Genomic DNA, 25,327 nt, shown 5'->3' with positions numbered 1-25,327 from the left:
CCACGTGATGACAAAGGCAGAGACCATAGTCATGTAACTACAAATCAAGGAATGCCAAGGACTGCTAACTACCCCTTGAAGCTCAGAGAGACACATGGAACAGATTCTCCCTCAGAAGAAACCAGCCCTAACCTGACAACACCTTAATTTAAGGCTTCCAAAACTGTAAGAGAATAAAGTTCTGTTGTTATTAGACACCAAGTTTGTAATGATTTATTACAGTGGCCCTAGAAAAATAATATGCTACCCCAAATTGTGTTGCTTTGATGTGGCACTAATAATCACCACATATATAATAAAAATATATATGTATACAATTATGTACACTGGTGCTGGATCAATTAGATACCCATATTGAAAAAAAGTTAATATTTATGTCAACCTCACACCATATACAAAAATCAATTCCAGATGGATCATAAATATAAATATAAAAGATAAAATAATAAAGTTTTCAAAGAAAAACACAGGAGAATATATTGGGATATGCAGATTTCATACCTTAAAATTAAGAATTTATGCTAATTTAAAAATCATTAAGAGAATGAAAAAAGCCAGAGTAGAAGATATTTGTAAATATATATGATCAACAAAGGACTCATAAATAGAATATATAAGAAACTCTTACATATCAATAAGAGAAAGGCTGACAATGAAAGACTTGGGTACAAAAGAGACCATCCAATGGTCAATAAATATATCAAAAGGAATTTATCTTCACTTAGGGAAGTGCGAATTAAAACCATAATTGCAATACTATGATGGACCCATCAAAACAGCTCAAAGAAAAAAAAGTTTGCTATTAATACTAAGTATTGGCAAAATATAGATCCAGAACAGAATTCAAATTCTCATACACTGCTGATGGAGCATTAAATTGGTATAACTTTGAAAAATGATTTGGTAGTACACACACGTTATGACTCAGCAATTCTACTTCCAGACACATATCCCATAGAAATTCACCAAAGATATATATAAGAATGTTCACAGAAACACTATTTGTAAAAATAGCTCCAAACTCCAAATAACCCAAATGTCCATCTACAGTAGCTGAACTGACTAATGAATGGTCAATTTCTTTAATACACTAGCATTAGAAAGTCTGTGTTGGATTCTAAGTTTGACCTAAAGAGAGTAATAAGTTATTTGCATACTTCTTGGAAATGCATATCAATACTATTTTAAAAATACCGTTACTAACATTTTGGATATAAAAGAAAGTTCATGTAGTAAGTTGACAACTTCATTTCCAAGGAAGTAATTAGATGTGGGTCTGTGATTTTAAACTTTAAACACATGGTCTACAATCTTTTCAAACTGTTTTAATTTTATTTTTTAAATCTCAGTTTAAAAAAGAAAAAAATGATAGCAAGAAAAGAAAAACTTCGATCTTTCCCAACAAAAACGGTATTATTGAGGAGATGACATTGTTAGAATACAAATTAGTTTAAAATATAGCAACACAACACAAAGAATAGGCTTTCAAATGAAACTAATACGAGTTTGAATCTCAGCTTTATAAATGACTAAGTAAGTGACTTGGGGAAGCTATTTTCGTCTCCTCATATCTCTAATGAGGGTAGGAATATCTGTCTGGCATTGTGTGAGGATTAAATGGGGTAATCTACATTAAGCACTTGGGATGGCATACAGAATATAATAAGCACTGACATGTACTTGTTTCTGGCACTGGATTTTATTAAGGCTGGTAGTTAAAGCCTCATAAAAATAGAAGAATGATAAAAATATATCAATTAGAAGAGACCTCAGAAATCATCTACCTTAAGCATCTCACTTATGAACATAGGGATATGAGTAGGGATGGGGTTGGCTCCTTCGGGGTCAGATTAGAAACTTGTGAGGATGGGTGCTTTTCAAGCTCTATGTAGCCCTCCTGCCCCACATTCCCTTCCCCCACTGAGAGTCATGCATGTGTTAAGACCTTCATCACATGGGATGCACAGTAAGAGGGGCAGAAAGAAGATTGCGTAATCCGACCCCTTCCTTTTACTAGTGAGGATACCAAAACCATAAGACTTATTCTTAATTCCTGGTCCAATACTTTCTTCCTTTCCCTGAAAGCTGTCTTTTGCTTGGTCCCTGAAAAACCTGACTGGTTTACAAAGCAAACACTGTTGTCAGAATGTGCTGATTCAGAGAATTAGACAGAACAAAGGATTCATCATTCCCTCTCAAGCTTTTAATGACTCAATCAATGGTTTAACACTGAAAGTGTCTAAAAACAGTTGTTAAAACTGTTAAGATCAGGCAACTGGTTTTTAAAAAGGTAAAACAGTCTCCAATATAAAGCCTCCCTTACTGCCTTGCAGAGAAACATATCCACCAGCATTGACATCCATAAGACAGGTATCAGTAAGGATTCCTAAACAATATTCTCAATATAATCATAACTGTCATTATATCAACTACTAGGATATTAATGGGGAGCACTACTTTTGCAAAAGGGCCCGTTTAAAGCATTTATTATATAAAAATAAATGAGGATTTAAACAGAAAAATTTCCTTTTCATGTGATAGCAGTATCAGCAGTCTATATTTGGATATTCAAATAAGACCACATCATGCTAAGCCTTTTTCAGCTCTTCATGGTAAGCAAGGATGTTTTGATTCAAAGCAAAGATTTCTAGAAAAGTAAAGAAAATGGAATTTAACTAGTGGTTTCTTCAGCCTATTACTGTTGAATAGAATTACGAATAACCATATTAAAAACAAGCAACAAAGAGAAGCTGGCAATAAGGCAGATTTACCACCACTCTTGAGGCCAGATCCACTTGTCCCAGTTTTTCCAGGAGATTATGGATGAGGCCTGTCTGGAACAGGGCTTCACTGATGGGTGCAGTATAGGTCTCATTTCCAAGATAACCAATCAGATCAAAGGCCCTCTGAAGAGGCACTATGCCTAGGCTAAAGGGTAAAAGAACAGAACAAGTAAACATGCTGAGAAAGGCAGATGAACTCTACACATGCTGAGAGGGAAACATAATGGCCAGGTGATGAGTCTTGAAGACCTAAAATTCAAATTTAGAGTGTTAGTCTGTAAAGTTAGACTAAATATTATTACCTTTAATTAAGTTCATATGTGTGACCCAAGGTTAAAGACACATTTCATGTCACTTGTAAACTGCTACTGACTCAGAAAAAGTATTACAATATCTTAGGTAATAAAAGATGAAAAGTACAAATTTTATTTACTTTTTAAATTACTTGTATTTAAAAGGTAAGAACAGGCCACATAAAAAGGATCTGAATCAGAAAGAAAATTTTTTATTTGTTTATATGAGAATTTGCTTGTCAAACTTGTTAAATAAAGCAAGGTCCACTGTGAATTTACGGTGAGTGCATTTCAAAAATAACCATTTTACAGAAATCATAATAATGATGGCTGAGATGATATAAGGTCATTTTATTAAAAAATGAACCAAGATAGGAACGTTAAGAGTGGTGAGAAGGAACCCTTGTGGATGACTACTCCTGTTTCTCCAGACCCATTAACAACCTAAACTGGCAATCTTTCTATTCTGAAGATATCTATTCACACAAGGTCACCGCCATTCTTGGCTTCGGGATTCCGTAAAGCACGGCAGGAGTGGGGAGGCAAGTGGTATACAAATAAGAAGGCTCTAGATATCAGAGATGTCCCTCAACCAGTGAGTAAGCTCGAAGCATCGCACTTAAACCAAATGCTGCTTGAAAAGAATTCTCTCAAGAAATAAAGCAAAGCCTGAACTACATCAATGTATTCAGCAAAGATGGGTCCTGCTCATTGGCATCTACACACTTGAAATATTATTTAAATCTTGTTATTTAACTGTTCAATATTTGTAACTAAGGTTTCAATACAGATTACAAAGTCCCTGAAGGCATGGAATATGTCTTACATTTTCCAGTTCCTCTGAAATGAATTATACCTTACAGGCAATACATCCTAGTTTTTTTGAACTGTTTTTCTAAAACGTTCTTTTTCTTCAATATCACTTGTTAAAAAAACAAACAAAACCGAATCAAGCATACTCTACCCTGCAAGTTGAAAGATGTTGTTGATGAGGTTTGCCCGGTCTTTGTCACTCAGGACATAAGGATTTATTTTTAACTGTTTGATTAGTGCGTCCCAGCCGTCATCTGCATAATGTACAATATAATAGCCAGTCATGTCTGTATTGACTTTGATCCACTGCACTTCTTCTGTAAGATGGATGACATCTAATACAGACCAAAAAATGAGAGAGAGAGAGAGAGAAGAGGAAGAGGAGGAGGAAACAGGACAAGAAAAAAAAATTAAATAAATGCTTTGTTTCAAAGTTATTTGGTATTTTTTATACATAATTTATTATTCTACTAAGAAACTAAATATCTTCCTTCTGTGCAGTTATTTTCACATTAACAAAGATTACAACTCGTTCATTTAACAATTATTTATTTACTGGTAAACAGGGTAGTTGTGTCCCTTCTCTCACAGACCTTATAGTCTTGTGTAACCAGGCAGGTAGAATTCACAGAAATGTCATTGATGGTATTCTATGGAAGTACATAGAAGAAATGCTTCATCCCCTAGGGAAAGTTAGGAGAGGTTCCCTGGAAGAAATGACAGCTAACCTGAGACTTCAAAATATGTTAGCCAGGTAAAGAGTATTCAAGACCCAGAAAGAAAGTATAGTGTCCATGCACTGAACTGGCTCCCAAGGTCACTGTGGCCAGTGAAGAAAAGCAAGGAGAAAGGGAAGATGTGTGTAGGGTGGGGCAGCAGGGAACATCGTGTAAGAGAACTAAGGAAAACTTGTTCTGTCTCAGGCTTTGTCTTTATGTTAGCAAAGGAAGAACAAATAATGCCATTTAGAAAAGTTACATAATTCAAAGATAGCAAAATAAACATGGGGGAAGGGTTAATGTCTCACTGGGCACAAATAAGAACAATAACTGAACAATAATTGAGTTAAAATAATGGAAAAGTGATATGCACTTTTGGGGCCCCTACCATTACATATATAAATACTGAGAGAATTGTTAGAAATTTATATGGAATAATTTCAGTTAATTTTAAATTAATAAGGAGGTACAAAATATATGACTACAGAGACATATTACTACAAAAGCTGACTACAAAATATGTGTAGTAAAATTTTAAATCCTTAAAATTACTGAACAAGAGATGTCCCTTAAATTTGGCAACCAAGATATGAATTTAATGTAATAGTTAAGAGTATGCTTATAAGCAAATTAAGATTTACTATTTATTAGAATATCTGCTCCATGAACTATTTTTGTTACTGTTACTCCCTCAGTGCTGAGAACAATGTTCCTGGTACTCAAAAGGTACTTGGATAATTAATGGATGAATTAATGGTAAATGGTTTCAAAGTACCTAAATAACATTTGTAAATGTATATGATGTAAGTTTTCTTCCCTGCTTTAAAGAATACTAACTAATTTTTAAAATTATTAAAGAGGAGTAGAGAGATAAGAAAAATAATCTGAACTCAAACAATGACAGCACTGCCAAGATTCTTCCTATACATAATTTAACTGATGTAATATTCCATACAATGGATCTATATATATATATATATATATATATATATATATATATGCATTTTTATACTGCTTTTCACCTACCAGATTCTATCCCCTGCCATTTTTCCCTTGCCTTCACACTCAGTGTTCAAATCTCTTTATAATATTCTATTTCAAGACCTAATGCAATTTAACCAATCTCCTATTTGGAAACATTTAGAATGTTTTAAAATTTACACTATCATAATAATTCTGTGTGAAGGCTTTTGCACACATACTTTAGAAAAACATGTAAACCCTTGAGTATCTGAAGTCTTAGGGTCTATCAACTTCAGAAGCATGAATTATTAAAATTTACGAGATTCTTTAATGCCTTATTTACTCTAATTCTACTGAAACTTCAAAAGATATTTAAAATGGAAAAGTCAGTCTAATCATGTCTTAATGTGACATATAAGATAAAGGCATTTTCACTTACAAATTCTGTACTAAAGGAAAATGGGGACAGACTCATATATGGAGTGAAGAATGACGGCTAGTGGGAAAAGGGCCTCAAAAACATGGACACCAGTGTGGTGACTGCTGGGGAGGTAGGGGTAGACGGGGACTAAATGCTAATGGAAAAAATACAATAAAGATTAAATAAAAACAAAAAACAAAAAATAAAAATTCCATGCTAATTTCTGTTTTATTGCTGATATAGCAATAGGTGGGAAAAATCAGTAGTATTAATATGGTATATTTCTTCTTCTGAAGCAGAATGCAGTTCTATGGAATAATTGTGATGGCAGCAGTAGCTGCTGTAAGTTGGAGATCTTTTTTAATGAAACTATGACTAATGAAATTAACTTTATCATTAGGTGGTGGAAAAAAATCAACCCTCTCCAGGTCACCAAACATAATTTCCTACAGATCTTTTACCAGGAAAGGACCTTGGGAAGGACTGAAAAGCTCCCTTTCCCATGAAAAGAGGGAAGCAATGATAAGTATGGCCATTTTCCCACTGGATGGATGCAAGGAAATTCTGAAATCTCAGAGTATCTTGGCTGTGTCATAAACCTAGCCAAGTCCAGATGGTAGAGAGGAGAAATGCAGCTGGGAGTGTACTTGAAATTATTACTGTCATCTCGATGACAGAACGTAAAATGGTACAGCCAACAGCATAGAGAGGAGAGTTATCATTTAAGAGTCAACATATTAGCCTATTCTGAATGATCCAGAATAGAGATCCTTAAAACCACACGTATCAAGAAGTAATAGCTTTGCTCACAAGGGAGGTCACTACATCCCTGCAGCTCAAATGTGGATGAGGCTACCCTCACATGTTTTTCATTTATTATAATCATTAACAGATTAACAGTTCAACTTTCACAATCCATTGAGTAGTAAAAAAAGAGTGAGCAACTCCAATCTTAAATGGCAGAAGCCCAGATGAAGTAATCTAATATTGATTTTAAAAAGCCATTTGTCAGTGAGTTATGAAAATCAACTACTGTTTTATGAAGAAACATTAAAGCACAGAAACAAAAATCATGTTTTTACTACAAAGCTAAAAATGTCCTGGGTAGTTTGCTCCAGAGGACTTGCACAAGGCATCCAGTTGTACTGCATCCACTGTTTATTCAAAAACATTCCTTTCTGCAACACCCTTTTTTCCCCTGTATTTTACTGGTGGGTGGGGGGCAAGAGCAGAGAATGGCACGTGATAAATATCTTAACACTATGATTTTCCCCCCTTCTTCTTTTTTTTCCAGTTGCCTTTCGCACTAATGACATGTCTTTTAGTTTCAGGGAAATATTTCTGGCACAGTGATATCCTTTTAGAGACATGAATGTTTCAAGTTAGAATCAATATAAAATTTTTCTATAGTTTAAAGAGTTTAGGTCTGAGTATGATGTGGATTGAGACAGAGACTGAGGAGAGAGGGAAAGGAGAGATGAAAGGGAGAGGGAGACACTTTTTTAGTATAACTTCCTCAATATGTAGCTTGAAAAAATGGTCCCTTTCAGCCCTTCTTCTACACAACTATTATTACTTGTTCAAAACTCATGTATGTGGGGAAAAGTGACAAAGATATTGACCAAATATAAGTCCCATATTTGACTGAACTAATGGACTAGCCCAGCGACCCTAGAACAGATGGAAATAGACTATAATTTAACAAACTACCAAGGTAACACCCTGAAGTCATATGGCATAAAATAAACCTTTGTAGTCACTGCCTCTACTATACTTCTTTTGAGGAGAAAAAATTAAAAATAAGAGGGATTCTCACTGGAGCATCAGGAACCAAGAAGAGCCAGCTGCCCCAGGGTCTACCATTTTTTGTGAGGACAGGACATTTTCACTGTGGATTCTCAAAACCCGGACTGCCAGGAGTGAACAGAGCAGCAGCAGCAAGGGAAATACAGCCGAGGAGAGGCACTAACAGTCACGGCTTTCATCATATAGTGGCTCAGTTCCAGCTCTAAATTAAACCAATTACATTAGAGTGCATTGTGTATAGACTCCTTGACTAAGAATATTTTGAAATGAAAGGAAACAGAAGATATCATTTCATCAGGCTTTGAATGCTCTTTTCCTGGAACCTTTTACAGTGAGATTTGAAATTGAGTCACTTCATTATAGACAAAATTTATTCACTCAATAAATGTTCTTGTGCCTACTTGGTGCTAAGGCTGCAAAAGTGGTTCATATAGCCATGATATCTACCTTCAATAGGGGCCACATCTAACGTGGGGCTAGATTCCTGTGAAACAGCACTTAAGGTACTTCTACTACAAGTAGAGAAGCAGAAAATGTTAGGAAAGCACGTAAGTAGGGGATCTAACCGGCCTTGCTGTGGGGTGAGGGGAGGCTTCCTGGAGCAAGCATGGGTGACTTGAGATCTGAAGAATAAATGGAGTAAATCAAGGGAGCAGGAGAGAAAACAGCGTAAACAAAAGCCACCCACGGACAAGAGGAGGAAAGGCATGTTGGAGTCGCTCAGTTTTTGAGCAGTGGAAACACAAGAGTACCAGGTAAGGGCTTAGAAAGAAAAGGTTTTAACAGAAAAATATGAGCTAGACTTTGGGCTGTGAATCTCAAGGAGTTTAAAAAGCTCACATATAAACTGAGCTAAAAAGTAAAGGGCTAATAAAAGCAGATATCTTATCATCCAATTATTTCTAATACCACCAAAAACTTACAGACTGTCAGGAGGTTTGCAAAATATCCTCACTGGTTCCTTTCAAACAGAGAGATGAAATTTTTTTTTTTTTACTTTTTTATTTTTATTTTTATTTTTGGTTTTTCAATTACAGTTGTCCCCTTTTCCCCCAATTTCTCTCCCCCACCCAACCCACCCCCTCTCCCGCAATCATATCCCTCCCCGTTGTCCATGTCCATGAGTCATTTATATGGGTTCTTTGACTAAACCCTTCAAACAGAGAGATGACATTTTTTATTCTCTCTTAGGTCAGAGACTATCCTTCCAGGGCCCACTTAAAGTACGTGGTTTTGTTTTCATTAAAGAAGGCAGCACTTCCAACTATGCTACATTAACCAAGGATATGATGGCATCATCAACTGCTCTTAGGGTTTTTAAGTAATAAGATTGTTCTTGTAACACTCCACTCTAGTTAACTGCAATGCAACTGGTATGCTCATATATTTCAACTGGCAATATAAATTGCTACCACACAACAAAAGGGCAACTTAGAAACATGTATTAAGTCACAAAAGGTAACAGGCTTCATTTGAGAGGCATTCCTATGAAAAATAAGAAAAAAACATTTAAGTGCCTGAATTTTTATTAAGGCTTTTTTTCCCACCAGAGACAAATGGTGAATCAAGTGTCCAATAATAAGGAAAGATTAAGTCAATTACTACATGTGTGATTTTTAAAAATAAGATGTATACAATGACATCAACTAAGTAAAAAATACTTTTAAATGACTAGAAAGAAATAATCATGTGCGTAGTTATGATAGGGTGATAAAATTTGCTATTTTTCTAGATTTTCTGTAAAGTGGATATATTATATTTAAAGTATTTTGCAATAATGCCATCAATAACAGTAGCTAACCCTTATGTAGGGTTAAATATTTACCACACAACACACTCCAGGAGCTGTTCTAGGTGTTTCATATAAATGAACTCAATGCTCATCATAACACTATACAGTAACTGTGGCTACTATCTCCATTCTGTAGCAGAGGAAATGAGGCTCAGACAGGGCACATAACTCACCCAAAATCATCCAATGGAACCAGGCAATCTGTCTCCAAAGTTTGTTCCCTTAACCACTAAGCTACATTGCACTCTCAAAAATACAGGATTGAACACCATATCCAAATTCAAACAAGAAATTTTCCCTTTCCATAAATGTAGAGTATCACTAATGGTTCCTGCAGAACCTAGAAGCTTTATGCTCTTTCAGGATGTAAATTAAGAGGATACATGGTGTGGTATTCACAGAGGTATTTAACAGATGGTCAGAAACTACATTTCAATTGTTTTTTAGACTCGTGGGTAAGCTAGATTTTACTATCCCCTCTCCTTGCAATCATAATTTCTTGCCTCATTTTGTTCATTACCAAAAAATGTATATTTTGTCTATAGGACATTTTGTAGTAATTATTTACTATAAACTTAGGTCATGAATCAACCTTTATTATGTGTAAGAATCATCTAGGGTGCTTGTTAAAAAGCCATTGCCCCAGCCTACCCCTAGAAAGCAGATAGCAGAGCATACTTAAGAAACTGTTCTACTTCTTACTGTGTAACATGAAATATTTATCTAGGAGACAAAAATACAGCATTTGTTTTTTTCTAACAGGACTGCTGGAACTTTCAGTGCATAGTCACATGACTATGATAGAACAATTTAATGCACAATACACAGATTCAATCTCATGTTAGTCACATCATGTACAGGTGACTCATAAAACCAGCTCACAGAGTCTGCACACTGGAAGGTGTAACTCCTTTCTGCTGCTTGGTCAGATGTTTTAAATATATACTCTTTCCAATTTCTTATTAAAAAAGTGTTAAGTCAAACCTGATTTCTTGTCCAGAAATACCAATTGATATTTTGAATAATTTCTTCCCTCAGTGACAAAGGAGAGTGGAATATGCCACAGATAGCTATAAAAAGAAAATATTGAAAGATTATTATGCTTTCCAATATTTAAATCATTTACATATAATTTATCATTGTTTTCTCTTTTGTTTTTTGGGGGGCGGTGTGGCAGAAAGGTGAAAATTTTCAAGGTATTTTCAAAAAGAGATAACCTTGTTAGAGGTTTTATAAGAACCTATGATTACAAAACATTTAAAAGTACTTTAACTTGAGGGTACTCAAGGGAGAGAAAGAAGGCATGTACCTTGAATCTGAGGGCTGCATTTCAGGCTTCATATTTAGAAAGAATCTTTCTTGTTGCACAGTAAGTTCCTTTCCTTTTTTTTGAACAGTCACTAAAGGGAATCCTTTCTGCAAGGTCCAGGTTTTCATCATTTTCTTTATATCTAGTGTTTCGTTTGTGACCTATAAATAAAAGAACAGATTATTTTTGCTCGAAGATAAACAGTTTATTACAATTTGTATCTTTCCTCCTTTCTCTACCACATTCTATGGAGGCTACATTTAATGTTAATATAAAAATAGATGCTAGATGCTGAGTTGAATTTACATTTCTAAGCTAGGTAAATGAGCAATTGCTAAAAGGTGAGCAACCTGGAACTGAACTAAGTGAAAACTAAAGAGAGAGAGGCACTATGTTGAAAAACCAGCAGATATTATCAATGGAGTGTTCATTAAAATTCCTAAGGAGGAATAGGCACTCTTTCAGGTCACAATACTCGCACTGAAGGTATGAATAATACCATAGAGCCTAGAGTCAGAAGCACTGTGCCTTACTCCTCTGAATCGGCTGAGTCCAGATTTCTCTATTCTCCAGACCCTTTGCTTTCATAATGTTAGAGTTCTTCTCTTAAAGAACCAGTACTGTAGAAAAGCCAGAAAACAGCAGCAGCAGAAGAGTGAAATATAAACAGGTCGGCTGCCTTGACTTTAAGTCTCTCTAGAGAGCAGTGGTAAACTTTTTTGATGGTACAGACCCTCTTTCCCAGATAATTACATAAACTTATCTACAAAAATCCAGTGTCAGAGGTTTACAGATCCTCTAAAGCTCACTGTCCCTGAAGCATCTGGAATCAATGATGTATAAGCAATTGTTGAAGAACTATCTTTAAAGAAGGTGAGTTAAACTTACGATTCAAATTATTTTTTTCTAGATTACATATAGGTTTGAATTGCAAGCAACTAAAATCATCAAGTATTTAAGTGCTTGGTAATAACACTGCACTATGGTAGGCCTTAGTTACCCCCATCATCACACTCCTATTTATTTAGAGCAGAAAAGGAGGGAGCAAGTCTTCCCAAATCTAACATTTCTCATGACTCAGATCTATTTATTTCTGGACAAGGGGTTGGGAAGAAAACAAGCTTGCTCCTAAGCAAGGCACTTTTGGGTCTTTGAGGCAGAACTGAAATGAAGAGTACCGTGCATAATTTGGTCTGGATGCTAAAAACCCAGAGGATAATGTTAGGGACTAGTTCGGGGTAGGAAAACATTATGATACAAAAGTCGAAGTCAGTGAGGAAGGCAGAAATATATTCTATATGTCAGGAGATAATATAACAAGTATAAAGTAAATAGTATAGCTTTCAATTGAAATACTACTGTTTGATAAAAGGAAAAACAATGATTGGGAAGCAACTCATAGGTAATAAGGATCAATCCCTCTTCTCAAAGAATACTCAAAAAGTGGAGAAGGTATGTTTTCTGGGCAAAGGGCTAGCAGCCAGAAAATACCAAGTTCAGGTACAGCAAGGAAGCAGAAAGACTATATGAAAAACATGCAGAGCATGGTTCTTAAACAGGGTCCATACGACTTTGGAACTGTGTGATGTTTTGCATTATGTGATTTTTCTGGGGAATATGTCCAGAACATTCATAAAATTTTCAAATATGTCTGTGATCTTCTAAGCATTAAGAACTTGATCTAGATCAGAGTAAAAAAAACCTCAAATATTTATAAGGATATGCAGTTAGCATACATGAACAATGAAGTCTGGGTTCACGCAATTCTATGAGGCTTAACATGTACCTAATTACACTGCTTATTAGTATATTTGCAGATGCAACAAAATCCAAACAGCAAAGCAATGGCAGTATGCAGCTGAGGGCAGCCAGCTTGTGATGTATTATCTACTTTAGAGGACACGGTTCCAAAAGACAGGAGGATTCATAGGATAGGGTACAGGAAAAAAAAAAATCATGAATAAGAGGTAGAAAAACTGCAAAATCATAAGAATAAAGAAGATTTTTGAAAAAAGTAAAAAAATATAGTAATATAGACTAATTTGGAAAAGACAACTATCCTACAAAGTAAGAATAGAGATTAAAGTATGGAATAAAAATGGTTACACAAGGCCACACGCAAGTCTTCAACAATTAAGACTAATACTTCCATTTCTTGACTTTTAATTCTGTGCTCTATTTATAAATATTTATATCCTAAGCTCCCTTCCCCTCTTTCTTAAATAACTATCTTTGGTACTACAGCTTATTTACATACTTGATCAAAATATAAATAGAGGTCCTTTCTTCTTATTTTAAGAGCTAAATAAAATATCCAGGTCACTTACCTCATTAAAACTATCCCATAGATCATCACTTTGAATGGATGCATAACTATGATTATGCAGGTAAAAATTAAGAGCACGTTGAAATACATCTTCACTAAGAAAAGTTTTCAGCATCATCAAGAGAGAAGCTCCCTATTTTTAAAAAAAAGGAAGAAAGAGGAAAATAATAGAATGCAACAGATTTATAGAATTGAGAATCTAAATTTCAAAATGTAATCAATCTGAGCATATATTTTCATAGATAGAATCTAGTTATAATACACCGTTATTTAGTTTCATATAAGCAGATGTGGAATATGTTCATATTGTCTTAAAAATTATTTTAAAAGATTTCAAAAGAATTAATGAAGTAGATTCCCATGTGCACTAATTCTACTATGGAGACATTCTGTGCGGTCTATCAGTTACTCATTGTGCCACTGTTAGTGTTAAAAAGCTAAGTGATTATAAATATATTTTTAGTAGAAAAACATGCCAAATTTTCTGTGGCATCCCCACTCTTATGCTCAAATGTTTAAAGTACCAGCTCATTTCATGGTTACACTACTGGGGACTATAAATTAGAAGAGCTTTCAAAAGCCTCTCTGGTAGGGAGTACATTAATTTTCAATTTTAGTAAATCATGTTGCTGAAGTAACCAAGATCTCTTCTTCCTGCTGAGTCACTTCCAATATGTTTGGAACTGATGAACGTATAGGGTGGTAAGTATATACTAATATTCAGAACTAGGAATGCGCCTACTAAGGTCACACAATATTCACTGATGCACACATCATCGCTCCCAATCTTAAAACTACCACCTCCTGGGTGAAGCCTTCCCAGATTTGAAATTGAAGCCCTATTTCTCTATCTTCAAAAGCAATTTATATCACTTCCTGCATCTGCTATAGATGTATATTTATTTCTTCTTCTAGACTGTATATTAGTTGAGGGGAAAACTGAAAACTTCAACTCCAGGGGTTTTTGAATGAATTTCGCTTCTGATAAAAATGCAGCAATGTCAAGTCATTAAGATGATGATATACACATTAACTGAATTTAACACCTATTGCTCTCTATGGTGTTACTTGTTCTATAAATTTAAGTACTCGTTCTTTCCCAATATTTCCCTCCCTATCCTGCAACACCAACTTTCCCTCTCTACTGTCACATTCCCATTAAAAACATGGACTGTATCTCACTTATTTTCTGTATTTTCTTCTCTAACACAGCAATTCAATTTATTAATCACTTAATCTAATATCCAGAGGAAGGAGGCAAAGAAGGCATATAACATTCACCCCTTCTTTGAAATACAAATGTGAGTGGCACTGATAACTGGGTTCTTCTGACCTATGGTGATCCTAGTCAGCTTTCTAGTTCTCTGTTTTTGTTTCACCTTCAAATCAGGAGTCTGTGTTTCTGGTTCTGCCATCTGATCTTTAATTATTTTTTAAATTTTTGAATTTATTGGGGTGAATTGGTTAATAAAACTACACAGGTTTCAAGTGTACAACTCTATAACACATCATCTGCATACTGGATCATGTGCTCACCATGCAAAGTCAAGCCTCCTTCCACCACCACGTGTCCCCCCCAGTCCTCCTCCTCCTTCCTCCTCTCCCTTTCTCTCTGGAAATCACCATATTGTTGTCTGTGGGGGTTTGGGCGGTAGGGTTTTGTCTGCAGGCTCCTCTTCCCAGGTCCAATGCTTTGGGTCAGGGATCCCAGACTGAGGATGAGACCCCATGTTCCTCAGGGGGGACTTTTGCAACTGAGATAAACCTCCAGCTTCTCATCTGCTGCACGTGGGTGCAGGGCCAGCCCTCTCTGCATCTCCATCCTTCTTACCAATCTCTCTGTGGCTTTCTCTGTAAGTCCTTGGTTGTAATCCTGTTCAGCTGTCCTTCAGTTGGTTATTCAGGCTGACTGCTCTATAATTTAGCTGTAAATCTGATTTGGCGCCACGAGGAGCTGAGTGTAGCTTCCACCTACTCCACAGCCATCTTGGAATCTCCTAATCTTCAATTCTCAAAATAGCTTTTTGCTTACTTGTTCTGGAAATTCTGACTTTGGAATATACCTCAAACCTGAATAACACAGCCAAGGGCTTGCTTAAAACCCTCCCTGGACATATACTACCAATAGATCTAAAGAGTGAAGCAACTTTAAAAAATACATTGGTGTAAAATCAGTTAACTGCCCAGATACTAGTCAGGGAACTTAAACAAGAGACAGAAAAAAATAATCCAGAAAAAGTTAAGACCCAAGTTAAATAGAAGCAAGTGTCTTAAATTTTAACAGAATACCTAAAAATAATACTCATTTAATCTTTAAAGTAATCTAAACCATGCAGCTTGTCCACATATGAAATTAATCTGAAATCTATTCCAGGTATTATTGTGCGTAGCAATACCTTAATATAGGAAAGAGAATCAAACATTTCTCCAATCTGTTGTGAAGACTGAACAGATGATGATATTGGACGAGATGAATTCAAGGAATCTTTCTTCATGATTTTAAATTGAGCATCTAAGAAATCTTCATACTAATAAAAAATTAAACAGATTAGGATATCATGAGCAGTATCAAAGGCAAAGGCAAGTATAGTAATTATTTACATAAATTATACTACTGCTTAAGGATATTATTAAAAAATAGCCAGATTCATTAAATTTCAGAACATAAGCTTTTGAAAATATAGGAAGAATGTGATATTTATGCATATTTCTTAAGTTTAAAAATAAAACTATAACCTCTTGGCCACATGAAAAACAGTGTTGCCTAAACAACGTAAGGATGAATTAAGATTCTATTATTAAAGCAATCAACTGTCAAATCTTGATATTCAAGATGAATAGTCTGAAAAGGTTCATGTATATTTTAAAAATAAAATCTGAAATTAAAAACAAAAATAAAAACTGGTTCTTAAGCTGACTTATTATATCCAGTACAGCTTTTCTATTAAGAAAATATACATTTCCTTTAACTGAGGTTCATCTGAAATAAAATATAACTCTTAAACAGAAAGAATTCTTTGAGAGCTCAGCAGATGAGCTCCCCTAGAATGTATGTTAGAAGCTTTTAAACATTCTGGGCACCACCAAGTGGTGAAAATGTGCATCTCTCTGCTCAATTATGGAGCATATGAATATGTAAAGTATCTTTGTTCAGTCCTCTAGCTAAGAATAATTTCCTTCTATACCACTTGAAATTTTTCAGCAGGCACTGCACAAAAATTTCAAGTTGAAAGCTCTAAGAGAACTCCTGTTTTAAAGCAGTCTTGTATATCCAGGAAGTTTTATACAAAGTCACAGAATTTAAGGGTTAAAAGGGATCTTTATACTTTCCCACCTATTGCTTGAATTATTTGGCAGTATCTGTCATATCATATCATAGTATGTCCAAATATCTCTCAGGATAGGAAACATGTCCAAAGTTTCTAATAACATAGTGACATTATTATGCTCTCTATAACAGAATGGTGTTCCAAGTCTTTGAAAAGAAACAAAATACAGTTTGTATCTAAAAAGGGCAAATTATTTGTCTGCATCAACTTATGTATCACTGTTATAAGTATGATCAGAGTGATAACTGACAGCACTGCTACAAAATATCTTAACTTTTTTCTTTATGCATAGGATAAAAAGTATTGTTTTACAAAAAAAGACTTTTCAACTATATCTAAATTCCTTCAAGCAGAAGAATCACAACTATTAAAAATAAAATGTAGCAAAACAATTTAAAATATTCTTCCTAACAACAAAACGCAAAATAATTTCACATACTTTCAGCTTTCAATGAAATATGTCATTAAATAAAAGCATAATTTTCCTTGTCAAATCTCAAGAGGTAACAGGGGCCAATTTTACTGTTTCTTTCTAGAAACACTTTCTTTATTGCAAATGCATAGAAAATACACGCCAAATATGGTTTGATTCCCCCCATCAACCCCAGCATTCACAGTAGACCTAATAAACACTGTACTTACACTGGACAGCTCATCGAATATTTTTTCCAAAGAGAAATACTCCATGAAAGTTGCCAAACCTTCATTTAGCCATAGATCATTCCACCACTGCATTGTTACCAGATTACCAAACCACTGTGGGGAAAAAACAAACTACTAACCAACACAATATTTAAGTTCTTAAGAATATTCTAACAATTGAATTGTTAGATTAATCACATATAACTAGATGACAATTACTTAAAAATACAGTCATTATAGTTAAAACAAACTATATTCAAATTAAAGACTAACAAAAGGTGTATAAGTTTACTTTAAAACTAAAATTAAAAAGTTAACATTTTACCCTAACTGAATGGGAGAACAAATAAGACAGACAATTAGCATATTTATCAAATTAACACACATTACATACTAGGTTAAAAAACATTTTCAGACAGCTCATTAAAAATGAGATTTCCTAGATAATGAAATTCTTCTACCTTTTAATATCAAGTTAGTAAGATTATTTTCCATTGTACCTACAACCATCCATGGCAACTAAAAAATAAATTTCTATGTGTCAGACTTTCCTGTAGTCTGAGAACCTATACTTCATGTATCTCCTCAGTTGCCCAAGTTGAGGACAGTATTTACACAATTCAAAGCAAAATTCAAACAACATTCCTTAAGAAAGTTGGCATGCATGTAAAGAAATGAAATCAGAAAGATCTTAAGTGTCTTCTCCTATGAGGAAGTAAGAAGGAAAATAAAGAGATAGGAAACTCTCCTAAAAAATGTATCTCAAAATTCCCTAAAATAAAGTGTGGTGATAGGGTATGCAATAGCTAGTGTTGCTTAGGGCTTAAGCCAGCAGCAAAATAATAAGGTTACCAGATACTGAAACAAAAACATTTTTGAGAATTACCAGAACATATTTTTCAAAGATATATCTTAAAACCTGTTTCAGACGAAGATGATCTGTAAGTCCTAAAGAAGAAGTATCAGAGAAATACTCCCCAAGCAGTGATGGGAGGTCCCAGAAATAACAGACCTAGATGAAATCGCCTAAAAGACAATCAGTCTACGTGCCTAACACTATAATAGTACATGAGCATGTGCTTCATATACCAGCTTGTCATGAAGTCTTCACAAGGGATACACAGTCGTATTCAAGCTGACTTTGAGATAGGGAGTAAACTGCCGAGAGCATGTTCTACTCTTCTTCTAGATCCTCCCACCATCATGGCACCCTTAGCACCAAGAAGCACCTCATCAAGGATACAAGAGAGACAAGGTGTTGGGGAAGACAGAGAGAGGTACATGTACTTGCATGATTTTCTTTCTTTTTCTCCATGCCATACAAAGAGTACGCTGCCCCTCCAAAAATAATTTAAATAATACAATTCTAGCAGGAGAGGAAAAAATAAATCTAGTCATGACAACTATAGACCAAGAGTTGTGAGAGTAGAACTTAGGAAAAAGATTTTCCCCCCACAAAGCTACACTGAGCAGCTGGCTTTTATCAGAGGCAAAATGGCTATGTATTATTGGGGGGAAAGAAAGAGATATTAATAAGGTAGTGGTTCTGTAAGGCCTGGTGCTGCCACTTAGCTGTGTTAATTTAAGCAAGTAATTTACTTAAGCTGAGTCTATTTCCACATCTGTGAACGGGGATTATCGCTTACTTTACAGCAGTTATGAAAACTGAGATAATATAGGTGAAAATGCTTTAAAAACTGTCAAGTCCTATACAAACATTAGATAGCATTTTCATCTGAAGTTTTTGTGTTCAAAAGCTTCATTTCATTATGAAAGCCATACCATAATAAAAAGATATATTATTAGCATCTAAACTTATTCTAATACTCTAGGATATGAAATAGATGACAGGTATGAAATATAAGAGCCTTAGTTGCTAATACCTGATGGGCCAGCTCATGAGCGATGATTTTAGCAACCAGTTTTCTATCTGTCACTGAAGAAGTATTATTGTCATACAGAATTGTGTCTTCTGGGAAGGTGAGCAAACCCCAATTTTCCATTGCTACTGCTCGGAAGTCAGGAATAGCCACCAAATCTGGACATAATAGGAAAAAAATAATCAACTTTCCCTCATTTAAGATATTCCCTAGTTAAATCAAAATATTTTACCCATTGCTTCATCACTGAGGACCAGGAGGCAGTGAGTTCATTTTACACACCAGATAATTGGAACCTTCCTTACTCTAGCCCTGTATGCTCCTCACCTACACATCAGCTGAGGAAGACCTGGTCAAACCCCTGTAGAGTCACATTCCTCAGCAGACAAAGAGACACCCAATTCCTTCCCAATGTGCAGGGCCAGCTCTCTTTGATCTAGCACCAGCTCCATTACTCAGAGGTTCCATTGCTCAGTTCTCATTATCTGAATCAGAAATTTCTTATGAAGTAAGAATTAAACTCCAGACTAAGCCTGAAGCAAGTTCCCACGTACGCAGCACCTTTGTAGTAGCCCCATAAACTTCTAAGTGTTATAAGCTCCACATTCAGAGACATTCATGAAATCTAAATGATCTTAAATACAAACAACTTTTAAATCATTAACACTTTCTTGGTTTTCTTTTATAGTAACTTTGGCAATAATTATTTCTAAAAAAAAAATTGCAAAATGAATCTAGGTTATAATGATAATAAAAATCAGAGGCACTGTTTGATTCTTACCCAATTTCTTAAGTGGGTATTGAATTTCAAAGTAGTTTTGAAAATATTCAAGAAGCTTCATAGCTGTTCCGAAGGCATGTTGGACTTGACCAATCTTTTCTGGTACAGTATATATAGAAACCTAGAAGAAAAAAATTATGTATGAGGTAAGGCCAGGTATAATTAAAATGTCATGATACTCTCGGGAACACTGTCAAGGTCAGTATATATGAGAAATGCATAGAACTGAAAGATTTTTCAGGGCAAAAATTCTTGTGTACAGTTCCTTTAGCGCCCGCAGAGTTTAGCAAGTCACTTCCATACATAGAATAGTGTAAAAAAAAAACAACCTTGATAATTCTTTTTTTAAAAGTTGTTATAACATTCAAAATAAACTATTTGGATCGTATTATAGCAATTAATAAACATTTGCCCATTTAATTGTACAATTTTTTTTTTCTCTCCACTAACTATACTTGTCCTCCCTTGATTATGAGCTAACAAGATTGTGAATTACTTAAAGGACAAAATCAAATTTTCATTCTTTTGACACTTAACTACAGTACCTGGCATTGGGCAGACACTCAATACAGAGGGAGTTACTTAAACATATAAGGCAGAAATTGAACATTTGTGAAATTACCCTGGAAAAACCTATCAGAGATCAACACATTCTCTTTCCGTGAGCATGGCACAGCCAGTTTTTCTTCCAGCCTTGGGAGAGCTTACATTTTTTCCAGTTGTTGGCTTCTTTTAATAGACCATATAGTATGAAAAAGTAATCATACCCAGCAGAGTGAAATACTCAGTGAGTGGCACACTAGCTAAAACCAGCTTAATGGAATGATAAATTCACACCCCATCACCCATTCACTCCAGGGCACATGCTCACTCAGGGAAATAACAGATGCAATCACCCACATTATGTAAATTGTTATTCTTTCTCTCTTTTCTTTCTTTCTCTTCCTTCCTTCCTTCTTCCTTTTCTTTCCTTTCCTTTCCCTTCCCTCCCCTCCCCCCTTCATTTCCTTTCCTTACTCCCTCCCTCTCTCTCTCCTCTCTCTCTCTCTCTCTCTCTCTCTCTCTCTCCCCTTTTTCTTTTTCTTTCTTTCTTTCTTTCTTTCTTTCTTTCTTTCTTTCTTTCTTTCTTTCTTTTTTCTTTTTCATTGCTTTTAGAGAGAAAGAAAGGGAGGGAGAGTGGGGAGGAGAAGAAAGAAAGAGAGAGGAGAGAAACATTGATTGGTTGCCTTCTCATATGCGCACCAACCAGGGATTGAACCCACAACCTAGGTATGTGCGGTGACCAGGAATTGAACTCACAATCTGTCAACGTACGTACGTGATGACACTGCAACCAGCTGAGCCACACCAGCCAGAACTTATTTTCTCTTTTTGCAAGTACATAAGTTAAACACATACAATGTGACTAACTGTAAACTTCTTATTTAATAAGTACTAAAAGGCAAAACTTAAACAATAATGTTAAAAATGATGGTTTTTAAAAAAGCAATGTTTATTATTTTTTAATTGGAAAATGGAATGTGGACAAGACACAGCATAAAATAAAAACTTCAAAATAAAGATTTCAGAAAGTAGGAAATGGAGATATTAAATAATTGATCATTTGGACAAAAGACATTGGTGGACTCTCATTTTAAATTAATTTTCGTCTCCCATAAAAGGACTGAAAAACTGTCAACAATGTCTAAGAAGTCAAGTAGATTTAAGTCATAACTGCCTTTATGTGAGGCTTCAGTCTATAGAACATATGCATTAATCACAGAAACATGGAGGACACATGGCATCAAAATTAAATGTAAAAAAAAGAACATTTTTAAGTAAACAAATAACAAAATTAAATGGACATACAGGCTGTGTAGCCAGAGTGCCAGGCTCAAATCTCTGCTGGCTGTGTGACGCTGAGCAGGTTAACCTTAGTCTTCTCATCTATACAATGGTGATAAAAGTAGCTCCCACCCTCACAGGGCAGCTGTGAGGATTAAATGACCTGATACATTCATAGCACTTAGAATAGTACCTGACACAATATAAGGGTTCCATAAATGGTAGTTATCATTACTACCAGAGTCCCATCAGAAAGGGGCAAAATAAGTGTGACTAAAACATTTGTGGCAACGGTTACTGGAAGAATGAAATGCCAAGAATTAGAATTAAAAATATGCTGCATTCTAAAGTAACTCTAGAAGAAATATAATCTCCCACAGCACGTGGTCAAGTGTTCTTCTCCAGCCCAGTACTCTGCCACCTGCGGTCCTTGGACAATACACGGCTGTGACCATAGCTTACTGAATTCAGTCACCACCTGCCAAGGGAACTCAAGCTCATGCTGCCAACATGTGCACTTCCTGCATCTTTCCTCCTCTGAAGAAATCAGTGTTATCACTAAAATAATAAAAAAGCCTGACATATTCTTTTAAAATCTGTCATTATAAATGCTGTACCAAGATCACTTAGAATTTGAGATGTCTTTATTATCTCTGCCTGTTTTTTCCAAATATATCTATTCTACCTGTATGTTATAATTGATGCAATCATTTAAATATGTTATCCCAATAGAAGCATCACCTGCCCTGATGTCCCACAAACTGAAAGGCCACCGGATTACTTCCTGGTCAGGGCACATGCCTGGGTTGTGGGCCAGGTCCCCAAGTAGGGGCAAGCGAGAGGCTTCTGATCAATGTTTCTCTCTCACATTGATGTTTCTCTCCCTCTCTTTCTCCATCCCTTCCTCACTCTCTAAAACTAAATAAATGAAATCTTAAAAAAAGAAAAGTAACATCACTCATATAACCCAGATTTCTCCTCAAACATCCTTTTGCCAGCCAAACAATTTGACCACTTTCATCACTGTAAGTGCAAAGCACCTTTCCTTAGAGGAAAAGTAAAGAGGGGAAAAGAAGTGTATAAGAAACTGAAATATGACCAAAAAATTCACTCAGTCCCATTTCTGGAATACAGTAATCAGGGAAAAAGATACTTTGGAATGTTCTCTTTTCTCTACTTCTTTTCTTTTTCCTTAAAAGAACGCAGGCTATGAGTTCTCACTAGAGATAAAAGTCTGGTCATTATAACTATTATCAAACTTGTTTTATAAGCAACAGGAGCAGTAAGAAATAAACAAAGAGAGCAATCTAGTTGAACCAAGAAAGCCTTGACCAGCATTCTGGTCTTGGTAAGAGCACTCTAAACTCAACTGGCTCTCAGATCTTAAGACTTCACAACTGAAAACTCTTCTTGCAAGACCTTGCGCTAATACCTTAGAGGGAATTCTGAAAGACATAACCAAAGACTCAGAGTAAACGGTTCTTTAAGATTGAGGAGTAACAGATTTGTTCGGCTTAACTTAATCTGTTCCTTAATTTACTAAAAGCAAAAATTAAATAAAACAAAATAAAAAACAAAACTACACCTCATTCCCCACCCAAAAGGATAATAATATAACCTGCTCCTCAAAAGCACAGCTTTCCTAAACTGACAGGTGAATACACAAAAAAATATAACTTGCTATAAAACAAAACCACTCCAACAGTATCAAGTCTATCCAGAATAATTGATTAGATGGGATTTTAAAAGAATGATATAAATTATGAATAATGTCCCTGGTTGGTGAAGAGATACTTGACATAGAACTGTTGTTAGTGGAAATTTGGAACTGAGCTATGTTCCTGACTGAAAATGAATAAATTAAAATTATAACTTTACATGGATAATACTGTTGAAGGTTCTGTTTGAATGTTAAATTGTCCACATCTGACTAACCACCACTGGATTCTGATTCTACTAATTAGAACTGCTCTATGGTAAAAACAAAATCAGGCAATGGGAAAAGTAAAATAAAAACTTCAAGAAAAACAGATAAAATCAGTGTATTTTAAAACTAGCCTGGATTTTCCTAGGTAATTCTGGCATCCTGAAGTCAGGGAAAGGTCTAAAGAACACTGAAGAATGGACAGAAATAATAAAACAAATGTTCATTTTTCTTTAGGCCTTTGACAACACAGTAATCTTTAGCACTGAACAGGACATTTTAAATAATCTACAGTGAATTTGGACAGTTTTAGTTGTTTGGTAAGACTGATCAGTAAGTGAAGCCCTACTGCCTTCTTCTAGAATCTTGTGAAATAGGCCCAAGGTCAAATATTACAAAATAGAAAGCATCCAAAAGGCTACCACATTTTAGCAAACAAAATTCCTTTGTTAGACTCCAAGTCTGAATTTCTGGTCACCATATCTACAGAAGTTATTTATGTCATCTGGCATAAGAAGCAGCATATTGCAGTGACAGTACAATTCTGACTACCACTTACTGGCTATATAATCTTGGGTCATCTGATAAACTCCTCTGAGCCACTTTCTTCATCAACAACCTGGAGCTAATGCCTTCCTCTCATTTGGTTTATAAAATGAAAAGATGTTTATAAATGAGTGAGTAAGCTGCCAGGGAAGAGTATAACTCCATGCATGTTAGCTTCTTCTCCATTTCCTACTAAAAAGAGATAAAATAAAACAATTGTTTATTTGTATGATGCTAATTTTTTCAAAACATTTCCTACCTTATTAAAATATAGATTATTTATAATTATACACATACAGGGAGTTCATAATTTGCATATACAAAAAAAGAGACTGTACTTCCCTGTGTATGTGTGTATTACTATCTGCAAGGTACTGAACATTTTATGGGAATTTAACAAATTTAATCTTTGACAGGGCAGGCTAATATGGGCAATACAGTACTAGACTGGTGGAAGGTGAGGTTTAGAGAGGATTACCGGCAGTCTGTCAAGGGCACATAGCTAGTCAACTGTAAAGGAGAGATTTGAACTCAGGTAGACACCACATTCTATGCTAAACCACGCTGCTTTCTAATACATGTAAAAAAAAAAAAAAAAAAAAAAAAAAAAAAAAAGTCACCTGAAACGCCTCTCTCTTAATACTATCTATCAACTGGAAATATAACCCAATTTATAAGAGGACCTTGAATATCAGAATGATGAATTGAAATTAATCCTATAGGCAGTAAGAAGCCGATGGAACAGTTGAGAGAATAAAAGACGGGATGGAGTAGGGGACAGAGGGAGGAAGAAAGGGAGAAGGGAGACAGGGAGAAAGAGAGAGAGAAAAGAGGAAAACAGGAAGAATGGGAGGGAGAGACGGGTGGGGGTGGGGAGCCAAGCCTGCGTATATTTTGGAACACAAAAAGTGCTAGGGGTTTTATATCAAAAAGTGTGACAAGAACTACAACAGAGATGTGACTTAAGTGCTATGAAAGAGCAGAGGGAATGATGAACCCCCACTGTGCAAAGAAGGAAGGAAATGCTTCAAGGAAAGAGGGTATTCTGCTGGGTCTTGAAGCAGCAAATGTAACTTTATAGATTGAGCCTTTTAGATTTTATCAAGGCTGCAACAACTAAATCAAGGGCTAAATTTGAGGAACTGAATTTTTTTACGATTAAACCAATCTTAATAT

The 25,327-nt window shown here is 35.3% G+C and overlaps 1 protein-coding gene across 2 annotated transcripts in view; it reads right to left on the bottom strand.

The window, feature by feature from the left end:
• The window catches only part of LNPEP (leucyl and cystinyl aminopeptidase), an 87,417-nt gene that overhangs the window by 10,830 nt on the left and 51,260 nt on the right, over positions 1-25,327 (bottom strand). For both annotated transcript variants that reach the window (XM_090276518.1, XM_090276519.1), the window contains exons 5-13: positions 19,858-19,978; positions 19,080-19,234; positions 17,197-17,310; positions 15,622-15,753; positions 13,227-13,358; positions 10,900-11,060; positions 10,575-10,660; positions 4,041-4,224; positions 2,772-2,928 (exon numbers count right to left, since the gene is read on the bottom strand). In XM_090276518.1, the coding sequence (XP_090132644.1) occupies positions 2,772-2,928; positions 4,041-4,224; positions 10,575-10,660; positions 10,900-11,060; positions 13,227-13,358; positions 15,622-15,753; positions 17,197-17,310; positions 19,080-19,234; positions 19,858-19,978 (1,242 nt within the window). The remainder of the gene's footprint in view (positions 1-2,771; positions 2,929-4,040; positions 4,225-10,574; positions 10,661-10,899; positions 11,061-13,226; positions 13,359-15,621; positions 15,754-17,196; positions 17,311-19,079; positions 19,235-19,857; positions 19,979-25,327) is intronic.

Source organism: Furipterus horrens, unplaced genomic scaffold (assembly GCF_987537825.1).
Source record: "Furipterus horrens unplaced genomic scaffold, mFurHor1.1.pri manual_scaffold_5, whole genome shotgun sequence".
NCBI classification, from domain to species: domain Eukaryota; kingdom Metazoa; phylum Chordata; class Mammalia; order Chiroptera; family Furipteridae; genus Furipterus; species Furipterus horrens.
Note: the sequence above shows the minus strand (reverse complement) of the source record. Positions and strands in the feature narration are given on the sequence as shown.